We start from the raw sequence: 24346 nt of genomic DNA, 5'->3' as shown, positions 1-24346 counted from the left end.
GGAGGTGTCTGGATGTTTCTTAAGGGCTCCATAGGCAGAATTTAACGTCTCCCATTGTAAGCGAACTTTTGATAATATTTATTTAATATTTAGAATGCATTAAAAAAAATCCATCCGTCGTTTCATAATGATTGTGAACAATAGGCAAAATTCCAAAAAAAGTGCAGTTCCCCTTTAACCGCCCCATGTGTGATGCCTGTAGGAGCGTTTTCATGCATATTTCTAAGTGCTATTTTAATGAAATCAAGCTAGCGTCGTTAGCATTAGCTAAAATGCTAACACGTTTACAAGTGTCTGTGTTAGTATTATTAACTTACAATGGTTTTCTTTTTGTAATTTTTCAGTTTCTTAAATTCACCAAAACATAATTGTTGGGTTATTCAGTCCGTTTAGCTGATTAAAGAGCTTGCTTCCACAGCTAGTGGGTCCATGAGTTCATAGGCGCCGATCCCGTGGGTGCTTCGAGGCCCGAGCACCCACGTGGGATTGATGGCAATTTACAATCTTTAAAATCATTTTTGAAAAATCAATCTTGTTGTTGTTTATTATGTGGCGAGTTCCGTCCGTTTTACATAATAAAAAAGTCACAAATCATATAGTCAATAATTAACAAAGCCTGACCAAAATTTCATTGTGCCCGATAACGAACTAATAACACAATCATCTTGACTTTGAACACACAGCACACAAGCGAATGAAGTTCATACTCTACTCAACAGCCATACATGTCACACTAAGGATGGCAGTATGAATAATGCCAACACTGTCATAAACATGTGCCATATAGTGAAACCACACTAAACAACAACAAAAAACAAATTTTTGAAGAATATTTGCACCACAACACAACATGAACACGACAGAACAAATTCCCAGAATTCCCTGCAGTACCAACTCTTCCGGGACACTACAATATAACAAACGTAATTGGTAGATCTACAACTAACATCCACTGTAACGATACCACGTACAATAGCGTATCTAATCGATACTACTATGATTACATCGATATTTTTTTACATCACAAAATCTTTAGTTTTTTTTTTATTTATATTATGTTTATAAACTCAGGAAATATGTCCCTGGACATATTTATATGTATGATCCTGTAACTACTTGGTATCGGATTGATACCCAAATTTGTGGTATCATCCAAAACTAATGTAAAGTATCAAACAACAGAAGAATGAGTGATTATTACAATTTAACAGATGTGTAGATAGAACATGTTGAAACAGAAAATAACCAGATATTAACAGTAAATGAACAAGTAGATTAATAATTAATTTTCTACAACTTGTCCTTAATAATTTTGACAAAATGATAGAATGATAAATGACACAATATGTTACTGCATACGTCAGCAGCTAAATTAGGAGCCTTTGTTTGTTTACTTACTACTACAATACAAGTTGTCTTGTATGTTCACTATGTTATTTAAGGACAAAATTGCAATGAGAAACATGTTTAATGTACCGTAAGATTTTTTGTTAAAATAAAGCCAATAATGACATTTTTTCTGGTCCCCTTTATTTAGAAAAGTACCGAAAAGTACCAAAATACTGTTAGTACTGGTACCAAAATATTGGTATTGGGACAACACTAATACACACACACCGAGCACCCACTGACAGAAATGTAGATCGGCGCCTATGCATGAGATGACCTCTGTTTTGTTTGATCATCCGTTTTACTGCAGTGTGACAGCACCTTTTCTCAACAATTAAGGTATGTAAATAAACATTTACAACATTTTTTGTACCATTATATATATGCGGCTTATAGTCCGGTGCAGTTAATATATGTACAAATATTTTTATCTTCTAAATTTTGATGGGTACGACTTATATACTGGTGCGCCCTGAAATCCGTAAAATATGGTAACCTTTTTACCATTTTTTTTCCTAATCACTACATTTGTTTTACCTCTCTTTTTTTGGAATGAAGCTGTTCTGTGCCTTTCATGACGAGTTGCAGCGCGTCTTTACGTTACGAGATTCTGTGTACGTGCCTGAAGCTAGCAGTTAGCGCTTGAAGTAGCTGTAACGTTATGACTAAAACAGCTCGCTAAGACGACAACCGGATTCCTTCTTTTATTGTTACATCGACACATGACACTCCAGACCATACATTTGCTTTTGCTAGGCTCGTTTACAAGCAACAGACTCAACAGTATACAATGATACTTTTGTACGTGTTGAATAAGGAGTGATAGCAGCAAGAAAATCGCTTAATTTCAAGACTTTTCAATTTAGTATAGCTGGCATCAAAGACATACGCAGTAAGCATAGCTTCAACTCAAATTTAGAAATATGGGTTTCCATGCGCTACAATCCGAATGACTTTTGGCATCAGTCATCAGTCTCGATCGGAATGAAATTTTGATCTGAATGTGTGTTATTCCAGTTCGGCTTTTAATCCGATTAAATATGTCCTTGTGCACATAGCTAGTGTCAGCTGCAGTGTGTGCGAGCAGCAGCACAGTCAAGGCCAGATCTTAGCAGGGTAAAACAAACACAAACTAGAAGTGTGTTGGACTTACAGTAGACGTCCACTCGAATGGACTTGATGGCTGGGGAGCCCAGGCCGTTTTCAGCCTTACAGTAGTAGCGGCCCCCCTGTGTCCTCAGGATTTTGGTAATGTGCAACGTCTCGTTAAAGACGCTGGAGTCCTGGAAGCGGTCCGACACGCTGCCGGCTGTCTTGGTCCATCGGATCTAGAAACAAAAACATTTACAGAAAACATTTACTTTCCAAATTAAAGTTCCAACGGCAGTCATAAATGAAGTAAAAAAGCCAACATTAGGATAAATAAACTAAATATTAACACTGTTTAAAGATCCTTTACTACTGTACTGTATATGACAGAATTTACATTTCGTTATTCGAAATCTGCTGCAAAAACGCTAGTCAAATATGATCTTTATAACAGGAGTGTTTTGCTGTTTTTAAGGACATACTGCAAATGTGCTATTAAAAGATTTGACTGTACATACAGTATGACAATAATTATCGGCTGTTTAGTGTTGTCCCGATACCAATATTTGGGTACCGGTACCAAAATGTAATTCGGTACTTTTCTGTACTTTTTTAAATAAAGAGGACCACAAAAAATGTCATGTTTGGCTTTATTTTAACAAAAAAATCTTAGGGTACATTAAATATATGTTTGTCCTTACATAAAATAGTGGACATACAAGACAACTTGTCTTTTAGTAGTAAGTAAACAAACAAAGGCTCCTAATTTAGCTGCTGACATATGCAGTAACATATTGTGTCATTTATCATTCTAATATTTTGTCAAGGGACAAACTGTAAAATGTATTATTAATCTACTTGTTCATTTACTGTTAATATCTGCTTATTGTCTGTTTTAACATGTTCTATCTACACTTCTGTTAAAATGTAATAGCCACTTATTATTCTGTTGTTTGATACTTTACATTAGTTTTGGATGATACCACAAATGTGGGTATCAATCCGATACCAAGTAGTTACAGGATCATGCAGAATAATGCAGGCGATAATGCAGAATGCCTCAATTAGCTCGATGGTAGTATGCTGGACATCCACACAGACAATTTGGGTGCTAGCCCTGCTTGGAGCAGTAGGTAAAAACAATGCAGCGAGACAGAGAGTACACAATCGCTAGGTGAAGCTGACCTATTTGTGATTGACAGCTATGAACACCATTCATTGCAATCCGCCGTCAAAATGAGTGGGTGGGGGCCCCTGGGCTTCAGCCCAGGTAAGCCTGTGCATTAATGTGGACTTGACGGTAGTGTAAAAACACTAGTCATAGATCCTCCTTGTGACAGGAATGATCTGTTATTAGACACCTGCTGCAAAAAAGTGAGTCAAATAATTTATTTTAAACAGGAGTGTTGTAATGTCTTTAAGGGCCTACTGCAAAAGTGTTATTCAAAATACATAAAAATAATTGTCTTCTGCTTTTAAAGATTTACTGCAAAAATGCTATTGAAAGATCCTACATATGACAAGAATGCTGTGCTCCATTTAAGGATGTTTGGTAAAAACCCCGGACAAGAATCATATATATACTGTAAGAGATCTGTTGTACTTCAAGGAAAAATGCACTTTCTTTTTTTATTTTGCCTATCATTCACAATCCCTTTGTGAGACAAGAACACAAATGTCTTTCTCTTTTTGTGTCTTCTAAATCACAAAAAAATACTAGCAAGAGGTGGCTAACAATGTAGATCATGGGAGTCATCTATTCTGCCTATTCCGAATGTCAAAGTTGACCAACCTCTCGGCTTAGGACCACAACCTTATACTATGCAAGTGAGAGGCATGATTTATAATCTAGCACAAACTTTTACACAGCAGCTCACTGGCTCATTATGTCAAAAGCTGCAATAGTTTCCTCCATGATCAATGTCTTTGTTACTAAAAATAGTTACTCTGCGTTCATAACAACAACATTGCTAATACCTGGTTAATATGCAGGTGAGAGCATGCAAATTGAGCATTGTTGCTGTTTTTTAGAGGGCTTTTTAGGGAGAATAGATTACTCCTATTAACTGCGTTGATAGCCACCTATTGCTAGCATTTTTTGCGAATTAGAATACACAACAAAGAGAAAGCCATACTGCATGTGTGCTTGTCTCACACAATGATTGTGAAAGATAGGCAAAATTCCCCCTAAAAAAGAACAGTTCTTATTTAAGGATGCACAGTACTGTACAAATGCTAGTCAAAGATCCACTAGATGACACAAATTGTTTGTTGTTAGAAATCTGCTGCAAAAATGCAATTCAAAGATCTTATAGATAACAAGAATTATCCGCTGTGTTTTAGGATTTACAGCAAAAATGCTAGTCAACGATCCTCAATATGACAGGGGCATGCTGTTATGTATATATGTACAGTACAGGTCAAAAGTTTGGACACACCTTCTCATTCAATGTGTTTTCTTTATTTTCATGACTATTTAAATTGTAGATTGTCACTGAAGGCATCAAAACTATGAATGAACACATGTGCAGTTATGTACTTAACAAAAAAAGGTGAAATAACTGAAAACATGTTTTATATTCTAGTTACTTCAAAATATCCACCCTTTGCTCTAATTACTGCTTTGCACACTCTTGGCATTCTCTCGATGAGCTTCAAGAGGTAGTCACCTGAAATAGTTTTTACTTCACAGGTGTCATAGTTTTGATGCCTTCAGTGACAATCTACAATGTAAATAGTCTTGAAAACAAAGAAAATGCATTGAAATGAGAAGGTGTGTCCAAACTTTTGGCCTGTATTGTATGTAGTAATAAAAAACCACGCTAAATAAAGATCCTCTTAGCATATGGACATTAATTCTCTGTTGTTTTTGGAAAACCACTTTTAAAACGCATGCTAAAAAATACTTTGCAACAGGGATATTCAACTAAATTGTTTTTGGGACCACATTTCCATGAAGCTAAGGACCAAGGGGCCATACTTTTGGTCCTCGGGCTGCCATTTGAATGTGGTTGCTACTTATTTACTCATGTTTCCAAATAAATCAGAGAATCCAAGCCTGCACACGGCCAAGCTAGCTGATTAAAACTTCAAATTGATGGTAAAAGAAGGCAAAAGTGAGCAATGGTTGATGCTACTGTAAGGGGTAGCAACAGAAGAGTTCAAGTGACGAACTGAGAATCTTCTTCAACGCAAATACTGTACAAGCTGGATCAGATTCATGCAACATCAGCAGAGGTTCTTGGCCTGCAGCTGTTAAGATCCAAACTTTGTGCAAGAGAGCACCTAAGAAGAAAACACTTTGACCGCCTTCGCTTTCTTTAGCTACTAGGAAAAAACACATTTGATGCAGAGACGAACTGGCAGATTTGAGCAATATGATAATTGGTCTCACCGCACGCTGACAGCACTACTTCTGCCTTTTTTTCTTTCTTTTTTTTATTATTCTTTAACATCCTATTTTCCTGCTTAAAAGATTTGGACATCCACACTTGTCATGTTATGTAAAAAAAAAAAAAAAAAAGATAATATGCTGCTTCTTCCTATTCCATTTCAGACATGCTGTAATGAAACAACTGGAAATATGTGATGCATAACATTGTAACTGTATTGTATACATGTTCGAAATAAACTGAACTGAACTGAACTGAATTATGACCAAGATCTGACCGTGTAGGGCCAAGTTATTAACTTTTGTGACAAATGATCATATTAATCACACATTCTATGCCAGAGGCATATAATTGTATTATAGGCGATGCTACTAAATTGTATGCATTTTAAGGCCCCCAAAAAAGCAAGGAAACACATGTAATAATAATAATAATTATAATAATACAAATACATACTGTATATATATTTGTTATAGTTATAGTTATTCCCACTTGATTCAGACATCACTACAGGAGGATTAACATTTGCTGACAAGACCGTCTAGATTGGTCAAGATTTAGAAAGTCTCTGCACACTGCGCTGCCACGGCTGCAGCTAATTGAAATGCGCCTGGCGTCTTACATCTTACGTCTTATACCCGCATCGTATGCTGTGGCACGCCCGAATCGCCCGTAATTCCTGCTGTGACGTTTCCTCCTCTTCCGTCCGCCGACTGGTTTCCTAATTGCTTGCCGTGTTCTCTTTTAGGCGCCGACGGCGGTCCGTGCCACTCAGTGGTGCAGCCGACTGTGGCTGAGCATCACAATGGAGCCGTCAGAGGCGCCAACGGGAGGTCGGAGGGAGCGGCAGGTGGGTGGAAAATACAAGGTGGGATTGAGGGGTCTACTTTAGCAAAGATACTTTGATATTGTTGATATTACAACTCTTGACAATGAGACACAATGGAGGAAGTACAGAAGCTGTGACGTAGGATGTACTTTAGAGTAGTCAGTGTATAGCTTGTATAGCAGTACCGTATTTTTCGGAGTATAAGTCGCACCGGAGTATAAGTCGCACCTGCCGAAAATGCACTATAAAGAAGGGAAAAACCATATATAAGTCGCACTGGAGTATAAATCGCATTTTTGGGGGAAATTTATTTGATAAAACCCAACACCAAGAATAGACATTTGAAAGGCAATTTAAAATAAATAAAAATAGTGAACAACAGGCTGAATAAGTGTACGTTATATGACGCATAAATAACCAACTGAGAACGTGCCTGGTATGTTAACGTAACATATTATGGTAAGAGTCATTCAAATAACTATAACATGTAGAACATGCTATATGTTTACCAAACAATCTGTCACTCCTAATCGCTAAATCTTATACGTCTAGTCTCTTACGTGAATGAGCTAAATAATATTATTTGATAATATTAATTTCACACATAAGTAACTCCTGAGTATAAGTCGCACCCCCGGCCAAACTATGAAAAAAACTGCGACTTATAGTCCGAAAAATACGATATACATTTATACATATCTGTAACACAAATTAATACACATCACATTAATACAGTGACCATGTCCAAGCATTTGGTTTACACAAAATTTGAGTAAATTTTATACAACAAAGTGGAAACTGAGCTGCTAGGTTTTACCGTAAAATGGACGGTTATGTATTTGAACTTGAGGCAAATCAACAAAATGATTTCATAAATATGATGTTTCAAGTACAAAAGTATCAGTATCAGTATCAGTGTTGGCGATACTAGCACTGCATTTACTTTATATCTGATCGATACCAAAATTCCCGGTATCACCCACCGTGGGACCTAAAAAAATCGAAGAAAAAGCTTCATAATAACTAACCGCTGTAGAAACGAGCGGAAAAACAGGTATTATAGACGAGGACATAAAGAAACTAAGAGACTGATTATGATCTTTGGACAGTGGTTCTTAACCTGGGTTCGTTGAGTCGGCCTCAGGGGTTCGGCGGAGGTCAAAACACACCCGACTCATCCTGTAAATACAAACTTCTCCCTATCGGCGTATTAGGGATACGGCCACAGCTGACTGATTTGCAGGTGTGTAATTTGTTGTGAGTTTATGCACTGTGTTGGTTTTGTTCTTTGAACAAGGTGATGTTCATGCACGGTTCATTTTATTATGCACCAGTAAAAAAAACATGGCAACACTTTAGTATGGGGAACATATTCACCATTAATTAGTTGTTTGTTAACATGCAAATTAGTAACATATTGGCTCTTAACTAGTCATTATTTAGTACTTATTAATGCCTTATTCGGCATATATATAAATTAAGTCTTTGTTACTTAGAATATGTTCCCCGAGTGTCCAAATAACTCTAAATGTAGTCTTTGTTACTTAGAATATGTTCCCCATACTAAAGTGTTACCAAAAACATATAACTTTGTCTTGAATTTGAAAAAAACACACATTTTATTTTCCACTAAAGAAGGGTTCGGTGAATGCGCATATGAAACTGGTGGGGTTCGGTGCCTCCAACAAGGTTAAGAACCACTGTCTTAGGACTGTTTTTGAAATAATAATACCAAACTAAAAAAAAAAAAAAAGACTGATTGAACATGTTTAAAGGGGAACATTATCACAATTTCAGAAGGGTTAAAACCATTAAAAATCAGTTCCCGGTGGCTTATTTTATTTTTCGAAGTTTTTTTCAAAATTTTACCCATCACGCAATATCCCTAAAAAAAGCTTCAAAGTGCCTGATTTTAACCATCCTTATATACACCCGTCCATTTTCCTGTGACGTCACATAGTGATGCCAATACAAACAAACATGGCAGATGGACAGCAAGGTATAGCGACATTAGCTCGGATTCAGACTCGGATTTCAGCGGCTTAAGCGAAATTGAAGAAGAAACTGAAGCTATTGAGCCATATCGGTTTGAACCGTATGCAAGCGAAACCGATGAAAACGACACGACAGCCAGCAACACGGGAGAAAGTGAGGACGAATTCGGCGATCGCCTTCTAACCAACGATTGGTATGTGTTTTTTTTTAAGTGTTGTAATGTTTTTAAGCTAAATTATTGGTAAACACAGTTTATGTATAATAATTTACGTAAAACCGCGAGTAATGAATAAAGTTTTCATCAATTAATATATTCTGTAGACATACCCTCATCCGCTCTCTTTTCCTGAAAGCTGATCTGTCCAGTTTTGGAGTTGATGTCAGCAGGCCAGGGAAGCTAGGGTCGATATTCTTCTCTTGATCATCTTTGGTGGCTTAAGGGACGGTAGAAGCGGTGTGAGCCAAGACATCCAGGGGGTTTAGCTCGCTCGTCTGCGGGAACAAACTGCCGCCATTGCTTGCCGTGCTACCGAGGTCCTTTGTCCCTGAATTGCTCACACACTCCGGCAGATTCAATGAGGGTCTGGCGGCAGATTTCTTTGACTTTATCGTTGGAAATGCATCTGCTTTGAGTGTCGCAGGATATCCACACATTCTTGCCATCTCTGTCGTAGCATAGCTTTCGTCGGTAAAGTGTGCGAAACAAACGACTGACCATTTTCGTCGGCTTTCCCCACAGCCTCGTATTTTGAACAACATTCGTCCAATTTCTTGCCACTTTTTGTTACACCCTCCGACAACACACCGACGAGGCATGATGTCTCCAAGGTACGGAAAACAGTCGAAAAAACTGAAAATAACAGAGCTGATTTGATTCGGTGTTTGTAATGTGTTTGAGAAAATGACGGATTGCTTCCCGATGTGACGTCACGTTGTGACGTCATCGCTCCGAGAGCGAATAATAGAAAGGTGTTTAATTCGCCAAAATTCACCCATTTAGAGTTCGGAAATCGGTTAAAAAATATATATGGTCTTTTTTCTGCAACATCAAGGTATATATTGACGCTTACATAGGTCTGGTGATAATGTTCCCCTTTAATATTTACAATTGTCGGCCCAACTTGTTTTGCAGCCATTCATCAGGACAAATTCACTTTTAAAGGGGAACTGCACTTTTTGGGGAATTTTGCCTATCGTTCACAATCTTAATGAGAGACAAGAACACGTGTTTTTTATATCATTTCTTTAGATTTTAAAGATGATAAAAAATGCTTGAAAGATGCGGATAATGATAGTCACCGTTGTAGCCTTCAAAGCCCTTTAAAACAACTTAAATACCCTCCATCAACGTTTTATATCCACGCTGCAAATCTAAATATAATGTAGTAACAAACACGATCATGAAAATATGTAATATGTACAACATTTACCATATTTTGGTCATTTTATGCTCAACTGGAACTAATTATTCGGCGCATTTATTTCCGTTTCCATAGCAGTGCACTTCCGACTTCCTGCAACAAATTGGTTCCTACTCCCGGAATCAAACGTAAGTCGGTTTTTTAATCATGGCTGACTTGGTAATAAAGAACGAAGACGACTATTTTTGGACAAATGAAGATTCACAACCTTATCTTTTTTAAACTACCGTATTTTCCGCACTATAAGGCGCACCTAAAAACCACAAATTTTCTCAAAAGCTGACAGTGCGCCTTATAACCCGGTGCGCTTTATATATGGATTAATATTAAGATTCATTTTCATAAAGTTTCGGTCTCGCAACTACGGTAAACAGCCGCCATCTTTTTTCCCCGTAGAAGAGGAAGTGCTTCTTCTTCTACGCAAGCAACCGCCAAGGTAAGCACCCGCCCCCATAGAACAGGAAGCGCTTCTTCTTCTACTGTAAGCAACCACCTGCCCGCGTAGAAGAAGAAGAAGCGCGCGGATATTACCGTACGTTTCATTTCCTTTGTGTGTTTACATCTGTAAAGACCACAAAATGGCTCCTACTAAGCGACAGGTTTCCGGTTCATGAAAAGACGCAATCTCTCCATCCGCACACGGATTACTATTTCACAGCAACTGCCTAAAGACTTTCAAGAAAAGCTGGCTACTTTCCGTGCATATTGTAAAAACAAGATAGCTGAAAAAAAGATCCGGCCAGAGAACATTATCAACATGGACGAGGTTCCACTGACTTTTGATATTCCTGTGAACCGCACTGTGGATACAACGGGAGCATGTACGGTGAATATTCGCACCACAGGGAATGAGAAGTCATCCTTCACTGTGGTTCTAGCTTGCCATGCTAATGGCCAGAAACTTCCACCCATGGTGATATTCAAAAGGAAGACCTTGCCAAAAGAGACCTTTCCAGCCGGCGTCATCATAAAAGCTAACTCGAAGGGATGGATGAAGAAAAGATGAGCGAGTGGTTAAGGTAAGTTTACGCGAAGAGGCCGGGTGGCTTTTTTCACGCAGCTCCGTCCATGTTGATATACGACTCCGTGCGCGCCCACATCACGCTGGTTTTTAATATATTATTAAAGTTTGACTGACCTATCTGACTGTTTTTTTGACATTCCTTTAGCGCAGTTAGATGCGGCTTATAACACGGGGCGTCTTATAGGTGGACAAAGTTTTGAAATATGCCGTTCATTGAAGGCGCGGCTTATAACCCAGGGCGCCTTATGGTGCGGAAAATACGGCAAATATACAGAGGATGAACTTCTGGTTCTAGAAACAAGCACAAAGAAGAGTCTGAAACGTTGGAGCAGACAAAAGCCGAGAGAGTGAGACATGGTCACGCTGCAAATCTGGAACTTTGAGCAAAGCCATGCCAAATTAATGGATTGTTTACCCAAATCAACTGGACACATCCCCGGCCAGCTGGACCAAACAGACAACTGTTCATCGAGTAAGTCACTATAATATTGTTCATGATACATGCAGCACATCACCGTGCACTACAGTGCATACGCTGTGCGCAAACAAAACATGAAATGTGGGCTTATACTGTAATATGATTGTTCATGTTTTTCAGTCAGTACAGATTGGTATCGTATTGCAGTGTTGTGCATTACAAACTCAAACATTGTGATGCACAACTGACATAGAAGCTAGCTTATCTCTTTCCGTAGTTAGCTTTTATGGCTAATACTGTAGCACGCCCATGTGTTAGTACGCAAGAAGCCCTGTCCTCTTAGTATTTTAAGCAAATAAAGGCTATAATTAGAACATTTATAGCAGGCAGAATATTTTGCAGTGTCTTATAATGTGTATATTGACACCATTTTTCTCTCTGGGCCGCCCTTATTTGGGTGAAACAGTTTGTACACATTTTAATCTTTAACTTAAATTTAATTCGATGCATGTTTTGCACTAAAATTAATGAATTGGAAATAAATTGATCAACAATTATTTTAATGCAAAATAAAATCAATTTGCATATCTTCCAGATAGATCTCCAACCGGGATTTAATCCCAGCACAGCAAATGTGTGTCACAAGGGACTATGTTAAATTTGCTAATATAATCTCAACAGTGATGGAGCAGGTAGGGGCTCAGAATATGTATTTAAAACCAGTGAAAGATTATTTACTGTTTAGAGAGCTATAAAAATGTTAGAAAACGTATTTAGAAGGTGAGTTTTTTCTGCATTAACTGTTAATATGTTCCATATATTATTAAGAATTCAATTACCACTTGGTAAACGAGCTACCAGTACAGCATTAAAAGATCAGTTGGGATGCCCCATAATGGTGCCGACAAAAAGCACACTAATATTTTCTTTGTTTAATATCAAATAGTAAAATTTACTGATGTAGTACATTTTCCAAAAGGCAAAAACTACACTTTTACAACATTTAGTCGTAAAATTTTGTATGTGGAATTCAATGATGCAATTCATTATGCAAAGAACTCAGAGAGTGTAAAAATATAAGTCAGTTTAAGGAACAATACAAGTACAGTAGTACTTTGGGGTACTTGTTTCATCTTACAAGGTTTTTAAGATACAAGCTGTCCCTCAGCTAATTGTCATACTCTAAGTTGTAAGCAAAAATTGGAGTTATGAGCCTCCCCTCCACTAGTTGGCGTAGCGAATGTCACAGTGAACCGAGTAGGATCCGACGACAACATTTAGTCTTACTTGCTAGCAATGGCTTATAGCTCGAGATGGACATAATTTTGTTTTTCCAAGCACGAAGAAGGTAGAAGTGGATGATATTCATTAAATTGGGATTTGAGCCGAGGATGTTGTTGTGGCTTGTGCAGCCCTTTGAGACACTTGTTATTAAGGGCTATATAAATAAACTTTGATTGATTGATTGATTGAATTAAAGAAATACAGAAAGGAAGAGTAATGGTGAGAACACTATGGTCGTGACCCTTTCCAAGTTATTTCAATATACATCACTGAGACAAATGACAATTAAGCATAAAATATGATGATAAATTTAAAACAAACTACAACAAAAATATCCACTGTCTTGACGGCAAGTCTTGGCAGCAGGGGATGTTACTGATGGTTACTGTGTAAGATTCTTACCTTACACTCTTGTCTGTTACAAAGTATTCTTAAACAGTGGACAGTTAGGGCTGTCAAATTGTAACTTTAACTTTATTCAAACTAGGGTTGTCCCAATATGTATTTCAATACTCTTCGATACCTTTCGATACACAACAAAAAAGGCATTATTGGCTTTAACAAAAAAATCTTACTGTACATTAAACATACTTTTCTTATTGCAATCGAAGAACAATTGTGTCCTTAAATGAAATAGTGAACATACTAGACAACTTGTTTTTTAGTAGTAAGCAAACAAATGCTCCCATTTTGGCTGCTGGCGTATGCAGTAACATATTGTGTCATATCTTATTCATTTATTTTGTCAAAATTATGAGGGACAATCGGTAGAAAATGCATTATTAATCTACCTGTTCATTTACTGCTATTTTAACATGTTCCATATACACTTCTGTTAAAATGTAATAATCACTTATTCTTCTGTTTGGATGCTTTACATTAGTTTTGGATGACACCACAAATGTGGGTATCAATCCAATAACAAGTAGTTACAGGATCATAAATTGGTCATAATTAAAGTCCTCATACTGTATGTCCAGGGACGTATTTTCTGAGTTTATAAACAATATATAAATTTTTTTAAAAAAGGAAAAAAGATTTTGTGATGATAGAAATATCGATGTAATCATTGTAGTATCGACTAGATACACTGTTGTACTTGGTATCATTACAGTGGCTGTTAGGTGTAGATCCACTCATGGCATTTGTTTACATTGAGGAGCGCTAGCTTGTTGTTAGCGATGAGCTATTGAATCCTCCTATGGTGTGTGGTGAAGCCTGTTTCGCTATTCCTCGTCTTGCAGGGATGATACTTGTAAGAAACGTACTTTATTTGTCGCCTAGGAGGCGAAGATAGTGATTTAGAAGTAGCTAAAACACTGCAGATTGCGGATGGACGTTAGCTGCTAGCTAGCTAGCCATGTCTTAAAGCACTTCTTGCTGAGCAGCTTTTCAGTGTTATAACTTCACCTTTATCTTTAGTTTTTAAGCCAAAATGCGTCCATTCTCCCTTTTCTGTCCACATACTGTGTATGCTTTTAGTACTCCGGGATTGTGCGCTGCCGAACATGCTTCTTTGCTCGTAAAACTATCAATGTCACGACGCCGTCACGCCTGTTAACAAAAAAGAAAAAGGGAACCAGTACTTTTTAAAGGCGATATAGTACCGTTTATGATTCATTAGTATTGCGGTACTTTAATAGTGCCGGTATACCGTACAACCCTAATTCAAAGCAGGTACCATCATTACACACTGGCTCGACTTGCGTTCTGTTGTGTGTTTCACTCCCCCGTAACCTGTGTTAACATAAATTAATTTCGATGGGCGACGCTGTTTTACAATACATGTTTTTCAATGTAGAAGCTGCATCACATATCACATATCCAGAAGTAACACTGTATATAGTGTTTAGAAAACACCAAAGAAGAACTATTATGTGACAGAGCTAGGATCAAACAAGGTCGGCTTCTTCCTACTTGCACAAGTATTTAAGTAAAACTTAGGATCTGAATCAAATTGAAGGATTGAAAAGGTATTTGTGTGCAAGCTTTCACTCCGGCAGACTGGAAAGGCTGATAAAAGAAGCATTCATACTTTAACACGTCTGCTCTCTGTCCTCCTGCATGGTCCGACATGAAAGAGTCCCCCCGATGATGAAGCCATCTGCCGCCGTGTCCTCGCCCTGGCCTTCATCCATTATGTCCACACTCCTGTTTGAGTAGCAGCAGCTCTTAGCGTCTGCGCCACACACTGCAAACACCTTTTTTTCAGCATTTCTTTTTTCTCTTTAAATTATTCTCCAGCCAGTTTCAACTGAGGGCGCCACGGGTCAGCAAGTACAAATAGGCTGACCTCAGACTGGGGAGATTTGACTGTTGAGTGTTGAGTTCGTGATGTGTTTTGGACGCTCTTGTGACGCTCAGCCTTCAGAGCTGCCGGTGTCAGCAGATGGTCTTTTATTTCAACATACCGTAATTCAATCTTTTCCTTTTTCTTGGTCTCTTCACAGTTTGCCTTGTAAGCATCCTCAAAGGACTGACTTGTACACTTTTCTCTTAACCTGCAGTCACTATGGCCTTGTTTACACTGGACATCAAATCCAATTATTTTGCCCTCAAGTGACACAGATGGAATATTTTTCTTCCAGTCTAAACGCTCCAAAGGGCTTCAAATCTCAAATCCAAGGTTTCTCATTGTCATCCCATTGGGTTGAGATTTTTCTTGCCCTGATGTGAGATCTGAGCCGAGGATGTCGTTGTGGCTTGTGCAGCCCTTTGAGACACTCGTGATTTAGGGCTATATAAGCACACTTTGATTGATTGATTGATAGAAATCCGGTATTTTCGCATCAGATTTCGGCCACAACAGGAAGTGGTCAGTATCAGTTTGGAATCTGATCTTTTAAAATGACTGAAGTCTAAACAGCAGTGTTCTTTGTGACTCTTACATCATCTTGGTCGAGCTCCATCATTTGTGTGCAGGAAAAGACTAAAGGAAAATCACTTTCCTTTTTGCAATTCTCTTCTTCCTCCTCCTGCAGTTGTTTTTGGTCCATGTACATCAAGGCCACCCGTTTTTGGTTTGGAATACAAAAATAATTTAAGATGAAAAAATTTATTTTCCCCTTTTTTGATGGACAATAAAAACGGAAAACAGATCGTTATAGATGATCCGTTATCCAATTTAATTTGTGTTTGCCCCCCTCTCCTTCGTGGAGAGGGGGGCACTGATTCGGTGACCACAGGTAAAGCGCTAGCTGTCCAAAGTCGGGACCCAGGGTGGACCACTCATCTGTACATCAGTTGGGGATGTCTCTGTGCTGCTGACCTGTCTCCACTCCAGATGATCTCCTGCTGGCCCCACTATGGACTGGACTCTCACACTATTATGCTAGATCCACTATGGACTGGACTCTCACACTATTATGCTAGATCCACTCGACGTCCATTGCACCGGTCGCCAAATCTGCGGTCCCCTCCAAGGTTTCACACTGTAATCCCATTGGGTTGAGTTTTGTCTTGCCCTGATGTGGGATCTGAGCCGAGGATGTCGTTGTGGCTTGTGCAGCCCTTTGAGACACTTGTGATTTAGGGCTATATAAATAAACTTGGATTTATTGATGATTGATTTGAAAATCAAAAAAGGCAATCAAAACGAGTAGAAAACTATTTTTTTTATTGTCCGTTCAATGTTCGGACGTACTGTACGGGAAGCGTCTCTTTTCCGTATGCTCGTATTTGAGTGATCCGGAACGACAACAACAGAACAAGAAGATAAAGAATGATGTTGTCAAAACAAGTTTGTTGCGGTCAAGAGTTCCCTTTTATTCATACTTGCCAACCTTGAGACCTCCGATTTCGGGAGGTGGGGGGTGGGGGGCGGGGGCGGGGGCGTGGTCGGTGGGTGGGGCGGGGGTTGTGGTTGGGGGCGTGGTTAAGATATATATATATAAGAAATACTTGACTTTCAGTGAATTCTAGTTATTTATTTTTTTTATTACATGTATATATATATATATATATATATATATATATATATATATATATATATATATATATATATATATATATAAATAAATAAAAGAAATACTTGAATTTCAGTGTTCATTTATTTACACATATACACACATAACACTCATCTACTCATTGTTGAGTTAAGGGTTGAATTGTCCATCCTTGTTCTATTCTCTGTCACTATTTCAGAACACACACATTATACAAATATACATTATAAAATCAATAAGAAAACGGGTGAAACGACGTGGTCGCATAGTGATGCGGGTGTGGTTCTCCCAAGGATGCAGACGGCTTCGGACACAGCTTGCAGGTAGGAAAAATGATTTATTTTAAATATAAATAATATGATGAATAAACAAAAGGGCTAGCGTGGGAGCTAGCAAACCAAAAGAGCCTAGCGTGAGAACTAGTAGCTAAGAAACAGTAAATAATCGTCGTCATCAGTTGTGTGAGAACAAACTACGAAGCCAGACAGAGTGAGGCCAGAGCAAAGACTAAATAGCCCTCTGATTAGCGCCCGGGCAACAGGTGCGCGTCCCGAACACTAACCAGAGGCAGGTGCGCACAATCTGCCGTCATGGCAACAGAAACAAACTAAACTCAAGGTGCTGAAAACACGTGACACAAACATAAACAAACTCTGATCCGGGCAGCGGATCGTAACAGTACCCCCCCTTTAAAGGACAGATTCCAGATATCCCTTGACACTAAATAAAACTAGAACCCAAAAAACAAGAAATAGTTCGAGAGTCAAGGGAGGGTGGAGGGAGGATTTGGTGGTGGGTCGCCAGGCCACGTGTCCCCGAATCCACCGGGGAAGAGTCAGGTGGCGGCGGCGAGTGGAACGCCGCTGCCGCAGGCGAGGCGGGCGACCACGGAAAGGCCACATTCGTGGCTGCCGAGAAGGTGGGCGTGAGTGGCGCCAGAAGTTCAGCAGCCGGAGAGTTCTACGACTACGTCTCGGGTGTCGCTGCTGTTTGCGCCACTGGCGTCCATAAACAAACCTCCGAGAGCGCCGCTTGCGCAGCCAGACCACTCGAGGTCGCTGAGACGAAGACGAGGAGAGAGCAGACGTCGCCGTGGAAACAGGAGGAGCCGACGTCGCCGTGGAAGCAGGAGGAGCCGACGTCGCCGTGGAGGCAGGAGGAGCCGACGTCGCCGTGGAGGCAGGAGGAGCCGACGTCGCCGTGGAGGCAGGAGGAGCCGACGTCGCCGTGGAGGCAGGAGGAGCCGACGTCGCCGTGGAGGCAGGAGGAGCCGTCGTCGCCGTGGAGGCAGGAGGAGACGTCGTCGCCGTGGAAGCAGGTGCAGGTTCTGGTACCAGCCGTGGAGCAGGTGCAGGTTCTGGTACCAGTCGTGGAGCCGGCGCTGGTGTGGGTACCAGCCGTGGAGCCGGCGCTGGTGTGGGTACCAGCCGTGGAGCCGGCGCTGGTGTGGGTACCAGCCGTGAAGCCGGCGCTGGTGTGGGTACCAGCCGTGGAGCCGGCGCTGGTGTGGGAACCAGCCTTGGAGCCGGCGCTGGTGTGGGAACCAGCCTTGGAGCCAGCGCTGGTGTGGGAACCAGCCTTGGAGCCGGGACAGGGGTTGGTCTTGGAGTCGGTGCTGGTGTGAGAACCAGCCTTGGAGCCGGCGCTGGTGTGAGAACCAGCCTTGGAGCCGGCGCTGGTGTGAGAACCAGCCTTGGAGCCGGCGCTGGTGTGGGAACCAGTCTTGGAGCCGGCGCTGGTGTGGGAACCAGCCTTGGAGCCGGCGCTGGTGTGGGAACCAGCTGAGGAACTTGGCATGGTGGAGCTTGGCGTGGTGGAGGTACTGGAGACGAAGCTTGGTGTGTCAGCCGAGGTGCAGGAACAGGTGCTAGCCGAGGTGCAGCTGGAGGTGGCCTAGCTGGCGGTTGTGGCTTAGCAGGACGAAGGACTGGTGGCGGTGGCCGTGCAGGAGGTTGCGGTTTAGCACGCCGGAAGACTGGTGGCGGTGGCCTTGCAGGAGGTTGCGGTTTAGCACGCCGAAAGACTGGTGGCGGTGGCCGTGCAGGGGGTTGCGGCTTAGCACGCCGAAAAACTGGTGGCGGTGGCCGTGCAGGAGGTTGCGGCTTAGCACGCCGAAAAACTGGTGGCGGTGGCCGTGCAGGAGGTTGCGGCTTAGCACGCCGAAGTTGTGCCACCGCACTAGCACAGTTCCCAGTACTAGCCCCCCCCTCAAGACGCGGATACCAGACGCGCTCTTTGCGGTTTGGAACTGTCTTCAAGGGTGGGTGGGGGAAGGTATGGAGGGGGGTATACTCTTCCTCAAATTGTCCAAATTGACTATTATCATCCCCCACTTGAGATTGGGTGGGAGCACAGGGGGAAAAAATATGTGCAGTGGCGGAGCAATAGTCACTGGGGGCGGAACCAAAGTCACTGGAGGTGGAGTCTGAAAACAGAATGTGACTGACTAGACTTACACTTAATAAAAATGTCCTGATAATGTCTTATCTTACAATGAAAGTCATTTGGTATTGGCTGACAGAAAGAATTAGAAGATGGAAAAAAAATATCTTGTTCAATGATGTCATCAGAAGTGGGCGGAGTTACCTCTTCGGGAGGCGCCAATGACATGACATTACTGTTGCAACTGTCCATGTGACTTACAGCCCAATCGGAGAACTGTTTGGCAAAGTGGTCGATGGGGTTGCCAAACATCTGAGGAGGGGAAGTTTGAGCTGCATATAGCTTGCTTCGGTCCGGGGGAGGAGTTTGCAGGAGCGGCGCGTCTTGGCGGCGAGGGAAAGACCTCCTGGCCGGCTTCCGTCTTTGACGGCGCGCACGGTACTGCGGTGTAGCGGCGATGTCTTCCGACCAGAGGGAATCGATGGGGATAAGAGAGCCTCCAGGTCCCCACATGAGATTCGACCTCTCCTCCGTCGAATAGCGAAGCGTCTCGGCTTCCATCGCTCGCAACACCATGAGCGTACCTTCGTCCAACTCCTCGTTAGCCAGTGCGGGAGAATTGTTTTCTGCTGGCTTCGTACTGAAACGACGTGGTCGCATAGTGATGCGGGTGTGGTTCTCCCAAGGATGCAGACGGCTTCGGACACAGCTTGCAGGCAGGAAAAATGATTTATTTTAAATATAAATAATATGATGAATAAACAAAAGGGCTAGCGTGGGAGCTAGCAAACCAAAAGAGCCTAGCGTGAGAACTAGTAGCTAAGAAACAGTAAATAATCGTCGTCATCAGTTGTGTGAGAACAAACTACGAAGCCAGACAGAGTGAGGCCAGAGCAAAGACTAAATAGCCCTCTGATTAGCGCCCGGGCAACAGGTGCGCGTCCCGAACACTAACCAGAGGCAGGTGCGCACAATCTGCCGTCATGGCAACAGAAACAAACTAAACTCAAGGTGCTGAAAACACGTGACACAAACATAAACAAACTCTGATCCGGGCAGCGGATCGTAACAACGGGAGCTCTAATTTGGGAGTCTGAATTAGGATCAGAAGTTCCTATATAAACATTGCGCACTCACGTCGCCTTTTTGTATTGATTACTGCAGCTGTGCACTGGATTCATTCACAAATACAAACTACAACTCACAAACACTTTAGAGTTAGGCTCCACCATCAGAATGTGTACTTAAACTTATAAACATCACATGGATATTATTCAGTGAGTTGATTCACCAAAACTAACCTGTTATACAGGAGGAAAAAGCACACAGGACGTTTCAATTGTTCACAGACTGGTCGCTCTCATCAGAATGACAAGACACTTCCGGTCTGCAGGTGATAGCATTCAATTGGGAAGAAACACCCTACTGCCCCCTACTGACCAATGTGAATACTGATAAATGTGTAATGACAGCTCCAAAAACGAATTCAAACCACAAAATAAAATAAATAAATCAACACAAAAATGTGACACATTATGGGTGGGTCACATATGCATGTACAGTAGATGGCAGTATAGTCCTGTTTAAAAGTGTCACAACATTGCTGTTTACGGCAGACGAACTGCTTTACGGTAGATGAAAATTTGACTGCTGTTGTTGTGTGTTGTTACCTCGCTGGGAGGACGTTAATGAAACTGCCTAACAATAAACCCACATAAGAAACCAAGGACTCGCCCTCGATCATGAGCTGTTTAAATTGTGGGAAAGCGGACGTGTGAACAGGCTGTCAACACGTCACTCAGGTCCGCATGGAGCTGGAGGGGGCGTGGCCTCCAGCTCGGCCTGAATTTCGGGAGATTTTCGGGAGAAAATTTGTCCCGGGAGGTTTTCGGGAGAGGCGCTGAATTTCGGGAGTCTCCCGGAAAATCCGGGAGGGTTGGCAAGTATGCTTTTATTATTTTATGTCCAGAAACATGGAAAGTTATGCATATTACAACGTGGCCACATTGGGGCACATTTTACTTGTGATCTAAACAGTCAGATGGAAAAATCCGATTTCGATAAGTTCAGATTTGGTCCACTTTAGCCTGCAGTGTAAACGTAATCTAACACACAATTAAAAGCCTTCAAACGTCAACACTAAATACCTGTCCATACACTAAATTAGTCAGATTTCTCAAATAGTTTGGCTCTAAAGAAACATCCTAAAACCCACGGATACACCTTAATGTGACCATGTTTGGCTTTTGAAAAGTCGGACTAACACACCTAGATTATGCGATTGGAAACCAGGTCTCTCGAGTGGTTGTGCGCTGGCAGAGAGGACCCTTCGTATCACATGTGCGCCAGTCTCAAAGCGCAGAATACTTTGAAGTGGATACCATTATATATAGCAACAACTGCTATGAAGGGGACACATTAAAAGAATGTAACATTTTGAAGTGCATCGATTAGAGAGAAAAAATATATATATCTTTTATTTTAGTAGGTAGCTAAGGAAATAGAGAAACAGAATACCGCCTTCATTCGGACTCCAGAACAAAACACGACTAAGATGGAAGAGAATGAAGCAGGTATATTACAAAGCAAAGAAGAAAGCGTACACAAACCTCTTTACGCTGCATTTGTGCACGCCAAACTGATTAGCAACAACTCTGTATTCTGCACGACTGGCAAGCTTTTCCGGAACAATAGCATCCCTCATCTGAAAAACCACCGGTGGGGCAAAGAAACTTATTTTCCTTCGGATTCAAAACTACTTCCATCAATCCACAGAGCCTTATGAATGAACTAGACATTCGAAAGTCTTGTTTCAATGATTCTCCATACGAAAATTCCTTTGAAACAACACTTTACCACCAGTCTTTGCTTTGGACCTGCATCCACTCCGAGACCTTCTTGGTAGTAGCGTCATATTTGTAGGGCAATCTAAGATCATTTCTTGATGCTGTGTGTTTTTTAACATCAGCATAGCCATGAGAGACGTAATATGTATAATCTGTGCGAATATTACAACGGACGTCACTTACAATCAGAGCTGCGCTGTTGACATGTAAGGAGCCATAATGATGCCTTGTTTTGGTGTAATGTCATAGGTCAATTGGAAAAGCAATACATTAATCCACACTAAAAGGTCATAAGCGTCCCCCAGTGTACGGGAGGCACACATCGTATGACCAATAGTCGCATTAGAGAGTGTCCATGGACACTGGGACTTCACATGTCGCTCTGACTATACAACTAACCAAACTATAGGAGAAACTGTAGTTTTAGACCTCTGGCCTGTTTTCTCCTTTGTGATTTCTATTCAATGCTCGAGCGGCATGAGTATTATGGTAGCTATGAAAAAACAGGCTTATCCTGTCTTTCAATTGAAGTGGAATGGTAAATAGTATTTGGGCACGCCTAGTGGCCACAATAAATTAAGGTCATGATGCAGTAAGTTGAATCATTACTGAAGTCATGAATGATTACTGTCAGTAGGCGGGGCGAACACAAATCTAATCTGATTATATATTTGGTCTACAGACTGAAATTTTGCATGTATTTTGTCGGGAAAGGACAAAATCTCAAGTGGGGGGTGAGAATAGACAATTTGGACAATTTAAAGAGGAGTATACCCCCATCCTTACCTCCCTCCACCCACCCTTGAAGACGGTTCCAAACCGCAAGGAGAGCGTCTGGTATCCGCGTCTTGAGGGGGGGGCGGGCTAGTACTGGGAACTGTGCTAGTGGGATGGCACAACTGCGCTCAGCTAAGCCGCAACCTCCTGCACGGCCACCGCCACCAGTTTTTCGGCGTGCTAAGCCGCAACCTCCTGAACGGCCACCGCCACCAGTTTTTCAGCGTGCTAAGAAGCCGCAACCTCCTGCACGGCCACCGCCACCAGTTTTTCGGCGTGCTAAGCTGCAACCTCCTGCACGGCCACCGCCACCAGTCTTTTGGCGTGCTAAACCGCAACCTCCTGCACGGCCACCGTCACCAGTCTTTCGGCGTGCTAAGCCGCAACCTCCTGCACGGCCACCGCCACCAGTCTTTCGGCGTGCTAAGCCGCAACCTCCTGTCCGGCCACCGCCACCAGTCCTTCGGGCTGCTAAGCCACAACTGCCAGCTAGGCCACCTCCAGCTGCACCTCGGCTAGCATCTGCACCTGTTCCTGCACCTCGGCTGACACGCCAAGCTTCGTCTCCTGTACCTCCACCACGCCAAGCTCCACCATGCCAAGTTCCTCGGCTGGTTCCCACACCAGCGCCGGCTCCAAGGCTGGTTCCCACACCAGCGCCGGCTCCAAGGCAGGTTCCCACACCAGCGCCGGCTCCAAGGCTGGTTCCCACACCAGCGCCGGCTCCAAGGCTGGTTCCCACACCAGCGCTGACTCCAAGGCTGGTTCTCACACCAGCGCCGGCTCCAAGGCTGGTTCTCACACCAGCGCCGGCTCCAAGGCTGGTTCTCACACCAGCGCCGGCTCCAAGGCTGGTTCCCACACCAGCGCCGGCTCCAAGGCTGGTTCCCACACCAGCGCCGGCTCCAAGGCTGGTTCCCACACCAGCACCGGCTCCAAGGCTGGTTCCCACACCAGCGCCGGCTCCAAGACCAACCCCTGTCCCTGCTCCGAGGCTAGCACGAGTCGCGGCTCCAAGACTACCACCAAAACCAGCACCAGCTGCCGCGACGACGTTTCTTCCTGCCTCCACGGCGACGTCGACTCCTCCTGCTTCCACGGCGACGCCGACTCCTCCTGCTTCCACGGCGACGTCGACTCCCCCTGCTTCCACGGTGACGTCGACTCTTCCTGCTTCCACGGCGACGTCGACTCCTCCTGCTTCCACGGCGACGTCGACTCCTCCTGCTTCCACGGCGACGTCTGCTCTCTCCTCGTCTCCGGTGGGCTTTTCCAGGACGCCGCCACCTTCCTCGCCCTCATCGTCGTCTCAGCGACCTCGAGTGGTCTGGCTGCGCAAGCGGCGCTCTCGGAGGTTTGTGTATGGACGCCAGTGGCGCAAACAGCAGCGACACCCGAGACGTAGTCGTAGAACTCTCCGGCTGCTGAACTTCTGGCGCCACTCACGCCCACCTTCTCGGCAGCCACGAATGTGGCCTTTCCGTGGTCGCCTGCCTCGCCTGCGGCAGCGGCGTTCCACTCGCCGCCATCACCTGACTCTTCCCCGGTGGATTCGG

At 42.6% G+C, this 24346-nt stretch overlaps 1 protein-coding gene across 4 annotated transcripts in view; it reads right to left on the bottom strand.

Moving 5' to 3' along the window:
- The window catches only part of LOC133576197 (MAM domain-containing glycosylphosphatidylinositol anchor protein 2-like), a 494633-nt gene that overhangs the window by 311959 nt on the left and 158328 nt on the right, over nt 1–24346 (bottom strand). For all 4 annotated transcript variants that reach the window (XM_061929249.1, XM_061929248.1, XM_061929251.1 and 1 more), the window contains exon 3: nt 2543–2717. In XM_061929249.1, coding sequence (XP_061785233.1) covers nt 2543–2717 — 175 coding nt within the window. The remainder of the gene's footprint in view (nt 1–2542; nt 2718–24346) is intronic.

Source organism: Nerophis lumbriciformis, linkage group LG34 (assembly GCF_033978685.3).
Source record: "Nerophis lumbriciformis linkage group LG34, RoL_Nlum_v2.1, whole genome shotgun sequence".
Taxonomy (NCBI): domain Eukaryota; kingdom Metazoa; phylum Chordata; class Actinopteri; order Syngnathiformes; family Syngnathidae; genus Nerophis; species Nerophis lumbriciformis.
Note: the sequence above shows the minus strand (reverse complement) of the source record. Positions and strands in the feature narration are given on the sequence as shown.